The sequence below is a fragment of the Candoia aspera genome, chromosome 1 (assembly GCF_035149785.1).
Source record: "Candoia aspera isolate rCanAsp1 chromosome 1, rCanAsp1.hap2, whole genome shotgun sequence".
NCBI classification, from domain to species: Eukaryota; Metazoa; Chordata; class Lepidosauria; order Squamata; family Boidae; genus Candoia; species Candoia aspera.
In genome coordinates this window covers 41,069,595-41,084,341 of record NC_086153.1, presented here as the reverse complement: position 1 = coordinate 41,084,341, position 14,747 = coordinate 41,069,595, and the positions used below count along the sequence as shown (strand labels likewise).

At 38.5% G+C, this 14,747-nt stretch overlaps 1 protein-coding gene across 2 annotated transcripts in view; it reads left to right on the top strand.

Moving 5' to 3' along the window:
* Window positions 1-14,747, top strand: part of PRKCE (protein kinase C epsilon) — a 295,055-nt gene that overhangs the window by 125,016 nt on the left and 155,292 nt on the right. For both annotated transcript variants that reach the window (XM_063302820.1, XM_063302813.1), the window contains exon 2: window positions 12,427-12,490. In XM_063302820.1, coding sequence (XP_063158890.1) covers window positions 12,427-12,490 — 64 coding nt within the window. The remainder of the gene's footprint in view (window positions 1-12,426; window positions 12,491-14,747) is intronic.

Below are 14,747 nucleotides of genomic sequence, written 5' to 3'. Positions count from 1 at the left end.
ATCCTTTTTTTCCTCTTGGAAGTTGCATTCCCTTGGAATCTCCTGGGGACTCCGGTGTTGCAGAACTAAATTTCTCTCTTCATCCCTGCCCAGTTGGTTGCCAGGGAAGCCAGATTACTCTTGTTAATGACCTGAACTGCTTGCTTGCTGAGAACTTCTGATGGTAAACTGAGAGTTTGAGATTATCATCCCATCCAGCAGCAAGGCCTGGTTCATTCCACCACCCCAAGTCAAAATGTTTTTTCAATATATAATTCTTATTGGAAGTTTTAACAATAATAATAAGAATGAATACAAACTAAAATAGAGCAAAAAAGAAGAAAGAGAAAAGAAGAAATAAAAGAAAAAGCTAAACGTACAAAAAGAAAAGTAGAACAAAAGAAAAAAGATATTAAGAAAGATATAAAGAAGTGGCTTCCGATCTTCTTCACGGCAGTTATAAGTATAATTATATTTAACCTCTCTCTCTAAAGTTACATCATGACTCTCTACTTTCTATAATCTATCCTGTCTAATAGTCAAAACCATAAGAATGTAATTGTCTTAGTTTGGGCTCAGGGTGTTTGAATATAGCCATGGCTATCAAGCTATAATTGTGGTTCAATAAACCATGGTGAAACTATGGTGAAAAAACCTGTGGCTTCATGTAACTTATAAGCCTAGTCTGTGACTTGACTGCAAACTCACAGCACTAGGCCAATGTTCTTGAATGTCCCTCACTTAGAGTGAGGTATTTTATATATGAAAATGCTAGTGAGATTTCACTTGCAGAAATCTCACTCAGTGCTTTATCTAGCCCTAAACCTTGAGACAAAACTCTTGAGAATACTATGGATAGCCAGAAAAAGAAATAAATGGATCATTGAACAAATCAATCCACAGTTCTCACCTGAGGCACAAATGATAAGCTCAACTTGTCATATTTTGGACACTTTATGGAAGACCTAACTCTCCTGGGAAGTCTGTAATGCTGGAAATGGGGGAAAGATGGAAGAGAAGAGAATGACCAGTAAGGTGGAAGGACTTGGGTGCACCACTGGAAGACCTGAAGCACCAGATTGGGGTCAAATCATCTTGAGAAGCCCTATCTATGTGCTTGCTAAGAGTCAACACTGATGTGATAGCAAATAGTCCATTAAAAAAGTGTTCTCATACATGGAGCTAAAATCAGCTTTGAATTCCTCCCATTCTACTGCTATTTTGCTTGGTCTCTGAGTTATTGTGTATGTTGCACAAACAGAGATTCTGGCCAGTCTAAACTTGATCTCTGCACTGCAGTGTAAATTGAAGCAAGATTTATATCTCCTATGTGCAAATGCGTTAAAACTACTTTCTCAGGTGGAGGCAGGGATGAAAAGCAAGCTGTTTCAGTTGATTGTAATTGCTTTTAGTGTATTCTGAGTTTTTGGCTTCCTGTTCAATTAGTGGCTTTTGTATTATTCATGCAAACACTTTGAAGATGAAAAATTCAAGCAAAATGTTTGGCAATTGGTGGCAGGCTGCATAGCTGCAGGAGGAAAAGGGTTTAGTTACAGAGTACAGTATCAAAATGTTGTTACATTGTATCATGTCAAACCAGAAACCTTCACATCAGTATGACAATTAGTAATAGGGATAATAATACAAAAATTTTACAATATTTTATTTTTTTCCCAAGCTACCTGCTGGCTCAGTCGGGTTTCTAAGAGCTTCTGAATATCCTGTGTACTTTGAATACCAGAAGGCCCTGTTGGTGTTTGAGCTGTTATCTAGCATTCTTAGTTATCTGTCCTTCCAGGGGGTTGATACAAAAGACTCCATGGATCTTTGTGGAGCTAACATAACTAGCTCACCATCCTAACTGAAGTAGGAAACATAAATTATTCAGTCTTTTAATCATTAAAATTGAGGTGTTTTGACCAGGAACAAAGTATTTTCTCACCATATATTACAATCAGAACATTTGTTTCCAGGTCTGTAGAAAACATTAGATCCAGCAAAACAACATGATGTAGTAAAGAAGGTCCTGTCATAATACATTTTGTTACTTTCCCATGTCAATATGTTTGTGAAAATATCCTGCCTACCTTAAGGGCTAACTATACTTTTGCAACTGAATGCATTCTGTGTTCTGTTATAGATTAAAGATCTCCTAACATCTGGGAAAAACGTGGCATTCTCAAGCTCAGATTGCCAGGGGATTGCTAAAACGTACATCATATTCTCCTCAGCCAACATATTGAGTAGATGGGATTGTGTGTTCTGTTGTCAAACATTTTTTTAGTCAAATATTTATGAATCTTCTTTTTTGCTAAAATGACTCCTAAGCAACAGACATTATTTAGAAATCCCAAGTTATACAGCACTGCTGTGAAGGATTAGTCCTTAGGCCAGAAACCTGTTAGTTACTTCTAGTCCTATCAGATTTCAACTCTGAGAATTGAACTAGAAGTGATTCCATTTAGCCCAATGCCCTACATGATGCAGCCACAACTTGAAGGTCTGCCTGTTCCTAACTGATTTTCTTCTTCCATAGTGGCATCTACCATGTTTCCAACTGTATGGTTTTCACCTGGTTTTCTATTCATTATGGCAGGTGAGCAGGGGTGATGAAAATACCTGCCTCTTCTCCTGATGCATCAGGGTATTTAGATCTCCAGAGTGTCAACTGGCAACTGTAGTGAAATCCAGGATGCCTACACCTTAGTCCCAAGACTTTGCAAATTCTGCCAGATAAATCATGGTGTAATGAGAGCATTAGCCATGTCCACCATCAGTCTCTTGCATGGCTCCTTTTCTAGAGTGGAAGAATATGACAAAACATGTTCTACTGAGGTATTTTCCAAAAGAACATTCTGACATGCGTTACTAACAGACCCTGAGCCTTGTAAAGCTATGGAGTGAAAGAGAAGAGCAACAGACAAATGAAACAAAATGCAAATGAAGTATATGCATACAATGCATAAAACAGTGTACTAGTTATATGTTGTGAAAGAAAAGTTAGTAAATCAAAAGCTGAAAAGAATATTGGCAAACAAAGAACAAGGAGCTATTGGATGAAAATGGTTTCTATATACATCTTGAGTCCTTGTGAGAAACCAGCAAAGGAAAATAAGAAAAAGAAAAATTCCAATCTGGAGAAACATTTTCATATACTTTAGCAATTTATTTATTTAGTCCACAAAGAAACCTTGCCTTTTTGCATGCATCCAGTCAGAAGTGTTCTGAGAGGTTGCAGTCCAGCATTACTAATGCGATCATCTGCAGCGCTCCAGAATTTTCAGACATAGCATTGCATAATGCATGAATGTCACAAAACTAGAATCTTCTATGGATAGAAAGCAGAATGTAACCCATGTGGGAGGAAGTTATTTGTGTTTGCTGTTATGGTTGAGGTCAGGTCCATTTAATTTTATGGCTTCACATAGATCATGAATGTCAGAGAAAGCCAGAAGCAATCTTTCAATAGCAACAAGGTCACTCTTATTTTAGTGCTGTAAGTTAATACTAATTCCAGATTGCTATCACTCCCCTCATTCAATGAGTGACATCCTCTGTGAAGAGCTAGAATAGGAAACAATTAAGGTAGCTGTTATGTCATTTCAGTTTCCCTCTGAAGTGTTTATCTCAGGCTTTTCAGAATAAAAAGCTTATTTTAAAAATTTAAAACATTCCAGGTTTTAATATTTTACCTTACCACATATTCAATAAGTCTGATGGTATTCTTTCAGCAAAATATAAAGAGAAGTACAAAGCTGTATGAATTTTCCCTAAAATTCACTACAATGGGCACAGCTGGCACAGGACTGCATGAAAGTGTCCTCTTCATTATGCCTTGCTGGCTCTATAGATGTATCCAAGTATCCCTGTCTCTGATAATAACCTGAGCTTTAGCCATCACTCCCATATGAAAATCATGGAAAATCTCTTCTAAGTAAAGCCATATCTCCATGAAATAGAGCCACGCTTTTTAAGATGGTCTGGTCTGGGAAGCTTCCAAGCAGAACATGAAGCCAACTGTTTGCCCTTCTGATTATCTCCAGCATATAGCTTCCATAGATATATTTTTCCAAATTAGATGAATTTATGTAATCTATACTTCAAGCCACACTGTCATTTATATAAACAAAATATTTTTAATGTTCTTTTTGGTGTTGCACATTGTTATTTCCAGTGAAGCAGAGTGCTAGAACAAGATCCATGAAGGATACTGGATTAGGACAAGTAAATTGGAGCTATCTGGTCTGCCTTGGATGAGTACGAAAACTCTTCTAAATTGGCCTAAACTGCCTTGATTTCAGGCTTTATCCTAAGATGGAGCACAGCCATCATGTACCCATTTTATATCTCTCAAACATCAAACTTTTAAATCTCCTCTATAGAAGGGAAGGTGAGGGTGCTGCGTTCCAGACCTGCATGTTTGTCAGGTAAACCTTACTCTGATGGTACATAGGAGTGAAAAGCTCTCTTCTCTGCTATAAACCGCCCATTGCTCCTAAGGCAAATGGGGCCTGTGTTTCATGTGCTTATAATTTAATGTGCAGGTTGGCTCTCCACCTTGAAATTGCATATATAGCTCAGCAGAATCACTTTGTGTTTATAAATATCACTGTGTGGCATTAGCTGGATAACTGAGTAGGGAGTCCCCCCGCCCTCCACAGGAGGCCGTCTGCATAATATTACTGATATGGTTCAAAGGCAACCATCATCTCTGACCTCAAAATATTTAACTAGTACCCTGCTCTTCTGATCTTCTAACAGACTGCACTTAAAACATTTGCAAAGGAGAACAAGTGAGCATTTCAACTTTCTCATCGCCTGCCATTTTTCCTATTAAAAATATTGATATTTTATTGAATGTCATTGCTGCCATTGTTTTCTACAAAGAAGTTTATAATTCTTTCCTATTCATTTGTACAGAGCAGAACACTTGTTTACCTGCTTAAATGGAATAGCTCATGGAAAGAGTGCACATTATGATTTTGAGTATTAACTAGACAACATTCGGAATGACTGATTTCAGAATAAGAATGTTTTGGATTGCATGGCACATTGCAAGCTGCATGCAAAGCTCTGAAGTTTGGGTTTAGCTGCTGTACTCATCATGCCCATTGAACTGATCTGTTTAGTAAGTGTGATAGAGACTGTTTCCATGGGTTTCACAAGGCACTAGGAGTTGTGTCAGGAACTCTGGAATTGTAATTGCTCAGGGATAACAAAAACCTGAACAACTACTAAATGACTTAAGAAACTGAATGTCCAAACGGGCCTGCCCCAGCAGTGCTGCTGCATCACATGTTCTTACTGTTGCTGTCACGTTGTTGTTTATTCGTTGTCGCTTCCGACTCTTCGTGACTTCATGGACCAGCCCACACCAGAACTTCCTGTCAGTTGTCACCACCCCCAGCTCCCCCAAGGTCGAATCCATCACCTCTAGAATGTCATCCATCCATCTTGTCCTTGGTCAGCCCCTCTTCCTTTTGCCCTCCACTCTCCCTAGCATCAGCATCTTCTCCAGGGTGTCCTGTCTTCTCATGATGTGGCCAAAGTATTTCAGTTTTGCCTTTAATATCATTCCCGCAAGTGAGCAGTCTGGCTTTATTTCCTGGAGTATGGACTGCTTTGATCTTCTTGCAGTCCAAGGCACTCTCAGAATTTTCCTCCAACACCACAGTTCAAAAGCATCTATCTTCCTTCTCTCAGCCTTCCTTATGGTCCAGCTCTCGCAGCCATATGTTACTACGGGGAACACCATTGCTTTAACTATGCGGGCCTTTGTTGTCAGTGTGATGTCTCTGCTCTTAACTACTTTATTGAGATTGGTCATTGCTCTTCTCCCAAGGATTAAGCATCTTCTGATTTCCTGACTGCAGTCAGCATCTGCAGTAAACTTTGCACCTAGAAATACGAAGTCTTTCACTGCCTCTACATTTTCTCCCTCTATTTGCCAGTTATCAATCAAACCAATAATCTTGGGTTTTTTGAGGTTTAGCTGCAAGCCAGCTTTTGTACTTGTTGCTGTCACTAGTATGCATATTTTGAGAAGAAGAGAATAGGACAGTTGGAGGAATTCCTCAGGATACTATTCCCTAGTAATGGAAGGATGTTTGGAACTAGGATAGGGAGCTCCAGATCCATTCATATGCCAATGAAATAATAGTGCAACAAAACATGGAGTTTGGGATGAATCTGATTTTACAATGAACAGATTTAGGCCTGAACCTAATTAACTTAAAATTTGTTCAGTAATCCCTTTTCCAGGTAATTTCGGGAAAGCTCACCCATCACTAGAAACAAATAAAGGTATCCTTTCCCCTAAAATCAAAAGTACATGAGCAAAAATACATAGTGAGTACATGAGCAAAAATACATAGTGGCGGTTTACACATTGGAGTAAGGCATGATTGGTTTAACAGTCATTTACTGAATAGACCACAATTGGAGTTCAAGCAATATACCAAACCATAAAGAATTTTCAAACCACAATGGCTGAGTTCACACAATACATTAAGCCAAACCCAACAAACCACATTATGGCTTAGGAAGTTGTATAAGCCTAGTAATCATAGCCAATAAAGGGGCAACCATCAAAATAGATTCTCCATTAGAACATATCAGATCACTTAATGTGAGCAATCATAGCATTATTTTGTTATGCAAATCCCTATCTCTGCTGAACATTCCCAATGGGTATGAGATTGCAAACATGTTGACATGAATGGTATCCATTACTCTTTGTGTGTGTACTATATATGTTTCATGCTGGCCTAGCAAATCTGCTTCTGTTCTTACCAATATATCTTATATAGTCTATTTTCCTTGTGCATGAGGGAAGCATATGTGGATCTGTTTTGAATGATTTCTTCTCCCTTAGATTAAGCTTTTAAATGCTTGCTTTGTTTTAAATGTGTTTCTCTACTGGTAGAGCCTTCTCAAATTCTTCAAGGGATCCTTTAGAAGCAGAGGTTTTTGCTGAATGAACAAGGAAGGGAAGGAAGGTCAACAAGAAGCTAGATTCCAAGGCCTTCAAAGTATTACCTGAGTTAAACCCAGGGGGCAATTATCTTTCAGGCCAAACAAGAGAAGCAGTTGCTTTTCATATACTGAGACTGTCTTAAATTTTGATAGTGTTAATGGCATAAAACAAGGTGGAGAAGAGATAGGCTTGGGTGTAAATTCACTGGATGATTTACAGATTATTGCCCAAAGATTTTGGGATCCTAATTATTTAACAATGGCAATAGCAAAATCCAAAGTAACCTGGATATAACTTTGTCTATGTAGCTCATCTCTGTATATGGCTCAAGAATGTAGCTGGCGCTAAATTCTGGCTTCAGACAGAGAGCTTTTTCTTTCTAACATCTAAAAGCTGCAAGTCACCTCATTCCTAGTCTGTGGGTGATGCAGTCAAACCTCCACTGAGGCCTTCCTGAGCTTTCTGCCAGAACCAGACCTGTCTGCATTGTGCCCTCCTTAAATGCTGGAGATACAGCTGAATGCAACATGACTTGGCATGAGCCTAGTTATATCCAGTCACCTCATTTACATAATGATTCAGCCAACTTTCATAATATAAAGCATTCATTTCCTGGTTCTCAGCAGAGAATAAATCTTTGCTGCTCCTTCACTGCCCCAGGGATGATTCAAGCTCTCTATCCACACATTTTTTTTCCCGTTTGCTGAGCTATGTGTCCCTGGCTATATGAACAGATGACTACAGAGTGAAGATCCAGAAGAATCTAATTGCTCAGAATGCTGGATACTATTACTGATGGCATAATCTTAGATGATTCCAATGTTCCCCCAGCCCAGGTCAAGGCATCACACATTGGGCCCTCCTTTTTCTACCCCTGAAAAGTCCAGTTGACTTGCAACATTACTTGAATTATTGTGACTGCTCTCCTGGAATGCTGCTGGATGGGAGATCTGAATAAGGGACCCTGCCTTCATGAGTTATATTACCCAGTTTTATATTCTTTGCTGCTTACATTTCACTGGACAGCTAATGATTTGCATATTGGGGATATTAAATCCTCCTCTCTTGTCACAGTCCCTGGAACAGAATAAGTGAGATTTCATGAAGTCTTCAGTGTCCATATCTCAGTCAGTCTCTACACCATGATCATTTCACTAGATCCATTTGAGAGTTTTGTAAGTCATCCTAAATTTCTCCCGTGATAATTTGCTTCTTATGAATGTTTATATACTGCCCAACAGCCCTCTCCCTTGAATCGTAGAAATTTGGTCAAAAGCAGAAATCTACATTAATAATTTTCAGCTGCACTTCCCATCTGCTCATAGTGGGGGATTTCAGTGACAGATTAGGCTTGAATGACAATCTGCTATATTTCAAATTCCATCATTTGCAACGCATCGTAGAAGTCAAAGACCCTTTGCTAGTCAGGGAATCCAAGGACAACATTGGAGACTTTAGGGGACTGCATATGATGTAGACCAGATCTTAAATAGTATGATGTCCCACTGACTACCTTGCAGAATTTTCACATTGGGCTAGGATAAGGCCCTCCTTTATGAATTATATTGCCATTTCTAGAAGCATTTATTCCCTCTGCTTAGATTTTATATTGACAATTGCCATGAGAGTGACTGCTTTCCTGATACATTGTTTTTGAATTCTTTTGGTGGTCTTTCTTTAGGACTGTGTTCCATCCTATCTGAAGACATTCTGAGGGGCCCAATGTGCCTGAAATGGATGGCCCAGGTGAACTACAAGTTAACTGAAATTCTTTCCTCTGAAGAGACATTTCAACTACAATTAGATATTCCAGAAGAAGGGACTTATTGTCTCTTGTCATTCTACAGCCAGCTGATACAGCTCCTTTGGCCAATTCTGTTTTCACCAGCTCTGCTTATATAGCTGTTAAGAACTGGTCCTTTCTTGACCAACCTTGACTTAACAATGAATGTCACGTGTTCAAGAAACTTTAGAGAATATAAAAATAACCCTCTACTCATTCAGTACAAGATCTGCTATCTGAAAAGACAGTATAAACAATTATAACAGACTAAGAAAAGGCAGGCCCTTAGAGAGCCAAGGAACCAATTGATACATGTGTCTTGATCCAAGTATTAAGCTCTATTTTGCTAATTTACAACTTTTCAGTCAGTGCCTTTCACCCTTCACCCTCCTCATTCCTGTCTCTGCTTGGGAATACCTGTCAGCCCTTTAAGTTGCATTAGACTAAGAAACCAATGCCTTATGGGTCTAAAATTAATTTTAATAGAACAGCTATAGAAACAGAATCTTGTAATCCTGAATGTGCTTCCCTCTTCTCTCACTTTATCTTCATGTGAATTAGGGAGGGGCCTGTCTGATGTGTTTTCTCAAATTAGTTTCTTGAAATGGACATAAGTGTACTTGCCTGATCATTGCCTTGATAATGGATCTTCCCACTGTCCTTCAAGGCCATTCTCTGTGCTCTCTGCATCACCATTTTAGGTTGCTGTACACACAGGAGGAGTCACCTTACCTGAATACAGAACTAGACTATGAAGAATGCTTATTCCCCACATGGTCTCCTATGTCAGGCTCAGAAATTGCCGTTATAATAAAGCAATTAAAGCTGCTTTAAAAAGCTGTAGGCTGTGATTTTATCACTGTGGAGGTCTTTCACAATAACTTAGACTGGTGGGTTTCAATCTTGTCCTCCCTATTCACCTTTATAGACAGCAGAGCTTCTATAGGCACAGATTCCCAGTGACCAGAACCTAGCCATGGTGATCCCTATTGATAAAAAAAAAAGGGAATAGAGACTTATCCATAAATTACAATCCCATCAGTCTTCTTAATAAGGTCCATAAACATTATGCCACATATCCTTATGACAAGCTGTTGGATTGGATTATAGCTGAGAACATCCTGGCTGAGGAGAGGCAAGCTTCAGAGAAGGTTGCTCTTTTCTTTATTACCCTCTAACTCGTCAACATTGAGAAATACCCTGCTAGAATGTGTTCAGTATTTTACACAGCTTTTATCAATCTCAGATGTTTCTTTGATCTAATTTTTACACAGCTTTTGTCAATCTTAGATGTACCTTTGATCTAATTTCCAGACTCAGATTATGGGGGAAATTAAAGAACTCTTAAACAGACAGAAGGTTATTTTTTCTTATTTATAAACTCCATGAGAATTCCCATGGCACTGCAGTATAATATACAGTACGTGGTCAGTACATCACAGAAATTCCTGCTGAAAGAGGTGTTAGACAAGGGTGTATTTTGGCCCTGTGGAAGGAATGCCTTGCTGTGGGCAACAGGAGCAATTCCGTCCCTTTGTTTTCACCCTGGGCCTTTAAGGGAACCTGGGGAGCACTGGACCACAGCTGGCTTCCAAATAAAAAGGGAAACAGCTGATAGCACCTGGGGGGTTGTGTGGGAAGAAGCTTGTTATTGTGAGGGAATGCAAAGAGGAAGAATTTGCAACCAAGGGAGTAGAGTAACTGTCAGAATAAAGTGCAGCTTAGCAGGTGACTCTTGGTGAAGAAGATGTGGGCTTAGACCTCAGCAAACCAACGGGAGAGGAACTAAAGGAGAAAGAGAGCCCAGCAGTCTCTCCACTCCAACAGAGATGAAGAGAGCCTATAGCCATCCACCTTCCTTTCCTGACTGAATGGGCGTGCAAAGCCAATGCTTCAGTAGCGGTTTAGAAAGGACTGACAGAAACAGAAGCTAAGCAACTTCAAGGCTCAGTAACGGCTAAGGAATCTGTTATAGCTCAGGTAACAAAGGAGAACAAAACTATCCATATGTGAATCTATATTTGTGTATTCTTTTTCTTTCTATTTGTACTGATTTTTATGAACCTATTTGTATTTGGCTATTGTACTTCTATTTGGAATTTGCTTATGCTGATCTGACCATAATAAACTATTCAGTCCTTCATTTTAGCTTCTGTACCTCTATTTTCCATTTGGTTCTGGTTGGTGGATCTTAGAGCTAATAGATCACACTAACCTGAAAACTGTCCATTCCTGGTATAACAGTGCAGTAATAATGGCAAGAAAAATTATTTTCAAGACATTGGCTTCACATTGCAGGAACAATATATTGGTGCCAAATAAGCACATGTGTTGTGTTAAATGCCTGAAAAATAACCATAACATAGGTGAGAAATCATCTTCTCCCCCATGTCCCATCAAGATCTCCAAGGTCAACGAAGAATGCCATTTTGAAACTACCATCTGTGTGCCAGCACAAGGCGGCTAAAGATCATTGAAAGATATGATGTCCTTAGCTGATCCTTGTCTATGGAATTTCGAAGATACTTTTAACTCATGTCATTTTCATCCTGACATATGACAAGTACAGGCATAAAGCAGTATAGTAATGTGTACTTACATATCTTTACCCTTCTGGTGGAATATCTGGTGGAATTTGCCTATCCCTAAACCTAGATAAAAAGATTTAGCACTTGTAGAAGCAAGCAGACATTTGCAGAGCCCATCAAGGATGAGCTCAGTAAATACCCTATTTGTAGAAATCTGACAGTGCATGCGTGAGTCCTATAATGTCCTTTTTAAACAGTCCCAATATAAAATGTTGGCCTCATTTGCATGTATAAAAAAATGCTTGGGCAGATGTCTGCAAACCAGTCTGAAACAAAGTTATGAAGATTTTGGCATCTAATGTTTTCATTATTTTAACATTTATTTATTTAACTTCTATAGCTGCCCATCTCAACAAGTAACTCTGGGCAGCTTACAATTTTAAAAACCATAAAACAGTTAAAATAATTAAAATCAATTAAAAAGTACAAAATAAATATGTATAGTTGCCAAGTAAACAATGCATAGATGTTAGTATAGCCAAGAAACGGGGCCCTTAACACACTCAGGGCCCCAGGCCCGGGCACATAACCAGGTCTTCACGGCCTTACGGAAGGCCAACAGGGTCGGGGACATCCTAATCTCTGAAGGGAGAATATTACAGAGGGCAGGCGCTACGGCAGAGAAGGCACGCCTTCTAGTCCCCGCCAACTGACATTCCTCGGCTGACGGGACCCGTAGCACGCCCAACCTACCAGACCGAATTGGACGGATAGAAACAACTGGGAGAATATTGTGGTCTGCATTATTTAAATTTGGCTTTTAAGTTGTATTATCTCCTCTAAGCTTCTGGAACAGGTATAGCTATGAACTGAAGTAATTGAAGTACTGTCCTTACTTGTTTTCTAATAAGTAAGTGGTCTTATGAAATCTAAATCCAGAAATGTAGCCAGATATTTACACTAATTCTTTTTGCTTAATCCAAGGCTGGGTTATAATGATTCATTGGCATCTGATCTTTTTTTTCCCAATTCCTTTAACCCAATTCCTTTAAGCCAGGAGTGCATTAATGATGCTGTAAGAATTCTCAGGAAAACAACACACCCTATGAAAAGAACACAGTGAAATTTTAATAATAAATATTTGCTTCCTTCTCCTGCAGATTGATCTGGAGCCAGAAGGAAGAGTGTACGTCATCATAGATCTTTCAGGCTCTTCAGGTGAAGGTAAGACTGCTGGATTTTACTGTATTCACTCAAAAATATACATACAGTATCTATTTTAAGTATGGTCAAGAGCCCTTCATCTGAATATACAGATCTTGGTGTATCTGGGGCACAGGAAGCTAAACCAGTCAAGGACCTCCCTTATATATGTGGGCATACGTAAGTTCTAAGAAGAGAGGTCCCAGATGATTGACAGATGAAAAAAAAAACTCCCAGCAGGAAGAGCAATTTGATAGGGAACCTCTTACTTAGAGAAGTGCAGGGCCCTCTTCACTGGACATGTTCCAGCAGAAGTTAAATAGCCAAGTGTTAAGGATGCTTTAATTTGGATTCCTGTATTGAGCAAGGGTGTGGATTCTGGCCTAAATGCCCCGTTCATCTCTGTGATTCTATTTGTAACAACTTGCCACATGTTAATTTTTTTCAGTCAGTGATATAATAAATCTGATACTTTGTTGTTTTCTGCAGCCAAGAGATGTACCCTTGATCAATACCTAAAGGGCAGCCTTGGAAGTTTCATGCAAGTAGCTCTGAACTTTCTAAAAAACAGGGAATCAAATAATAATAATCATTGTAGGACATGGTACAAGTATTGCCTGACAATGTGTGCTCATTATTGTAATATATAGATATATAGATATACACATACATGCATACATATATATATATATATACACCAGACACACACACACACCATGCAGTAGAATGTTATTATTAACAGTCTATAAGATTTTTCAGAGGAATTGAATGCACTGGTCCATTGGTCTTCATTTGGCACATGAGCTGGTTTGAATTGCATTTACATGATTTGTCCATTGATGTTGGTACCTTATCCTATTATGACCACAAGATGGTAGAAGCAACATAGAGGCAAAGTATTGATTTGAAATAAATAATCTCTAACGTGTGTTTATTTATTATGCAAATTTATATGGCTGCCCATTTTAATCAAAATAACTTTGGGCAGCTAACAAACATAAAAGCAGTAATGTCTGTATAAAAATATAGAAAAAAAAATAGTAAAAGGCATGGGGTAAAAAAATATTTTCCATCAACCAAGACAAAAAGACAATGTTAATATATTTAATTATATCTAGGGACTGTCATTTTCAATTAACTATTAAAATATACATATAACCGCCCAGAGTCCCCTTTTCGGGGGAAATGGGCAGTGATAGAAATTTGAAAAATAAATAAATAAAAATAATGGCTCAATGACTAATGGGGTTTATATTCCATCAGTTGCCCACTTTCTTGCAAACAAACTTGTTTTTTAAATTGCTTCTGCATAACCAGAAGCAGGCTAGATTTTATTATAAATCAGAGTACATTGGATTGTATCCCTCTTAATAATCTCCAGAAGAGTTTTGAACTGCTGGGATATATTATTAAATAGCTAAGTGTGTTTTGATTTCAGATGTTGATGTAAGCATGTTTTTGTCCTTTACTCAGTCAGTGAGTAGAAATGTCTGTGTATGTTGTAAACAGGCTGTTTTCTAGCTGGGTATTATTTACATTCACATAGGCATAACTAGGGGAAAAAAAGAATAAGGTATTTTATTTTTATTTATTTATATTTCAAATTTAGTTACCGCCCATCTCACTCAAAGAGCAATTCTGGGAGGTTTACAATAAAACAAGAATAAATAGTCAGTAAAATACAATAAAACAATATTCTTAAATAAAAAGATATATTTGCTTAGCTCTTTAAAAGAGAATAGCCATTAAAACAATGTTTTGATTATGGTGCTACTTTCATTTTATGCTCTCAAGTGTTAATCAGTGTGCAGACTTGTTGGCCTGTCTTCAGATATATCCTATTATTAGGCAAGTGAAGCAGAGCCCCTTTAAGCAGCCAATATTGGTGACAAGAAAAAGAGGCAAATTGTTAGCTATGTAAGTTGTTGTTGTTGTTGTTGTTGTATCTTTATTGCCAGAGATTGAAAAGGTACTTGTGGGATTTTCTGCCCCATGTGCCAAAATAACACACTTGGACTTGACTTCACTTGAGAGGGTGGAAAACACCATTTGTGGCTTTGCTTTGCTTCACGCATTGAAATGTCTTGGAGTAAACTTACACGCTCTTACATGCTCTTGTGTTCCTGTCTTGCTTGTGAGCTTTCCCAGAGGCTTCTGCCAATCCACTGAGAGAAACAAAGTGCTGGATTAAGTGGACTTTTGGCCTTCCATTCTTCCTATAAGAAAGAATGAGAGGACCCAAACAGGAAGCCTATCCCAACTCATGCTAAGGTGAAAA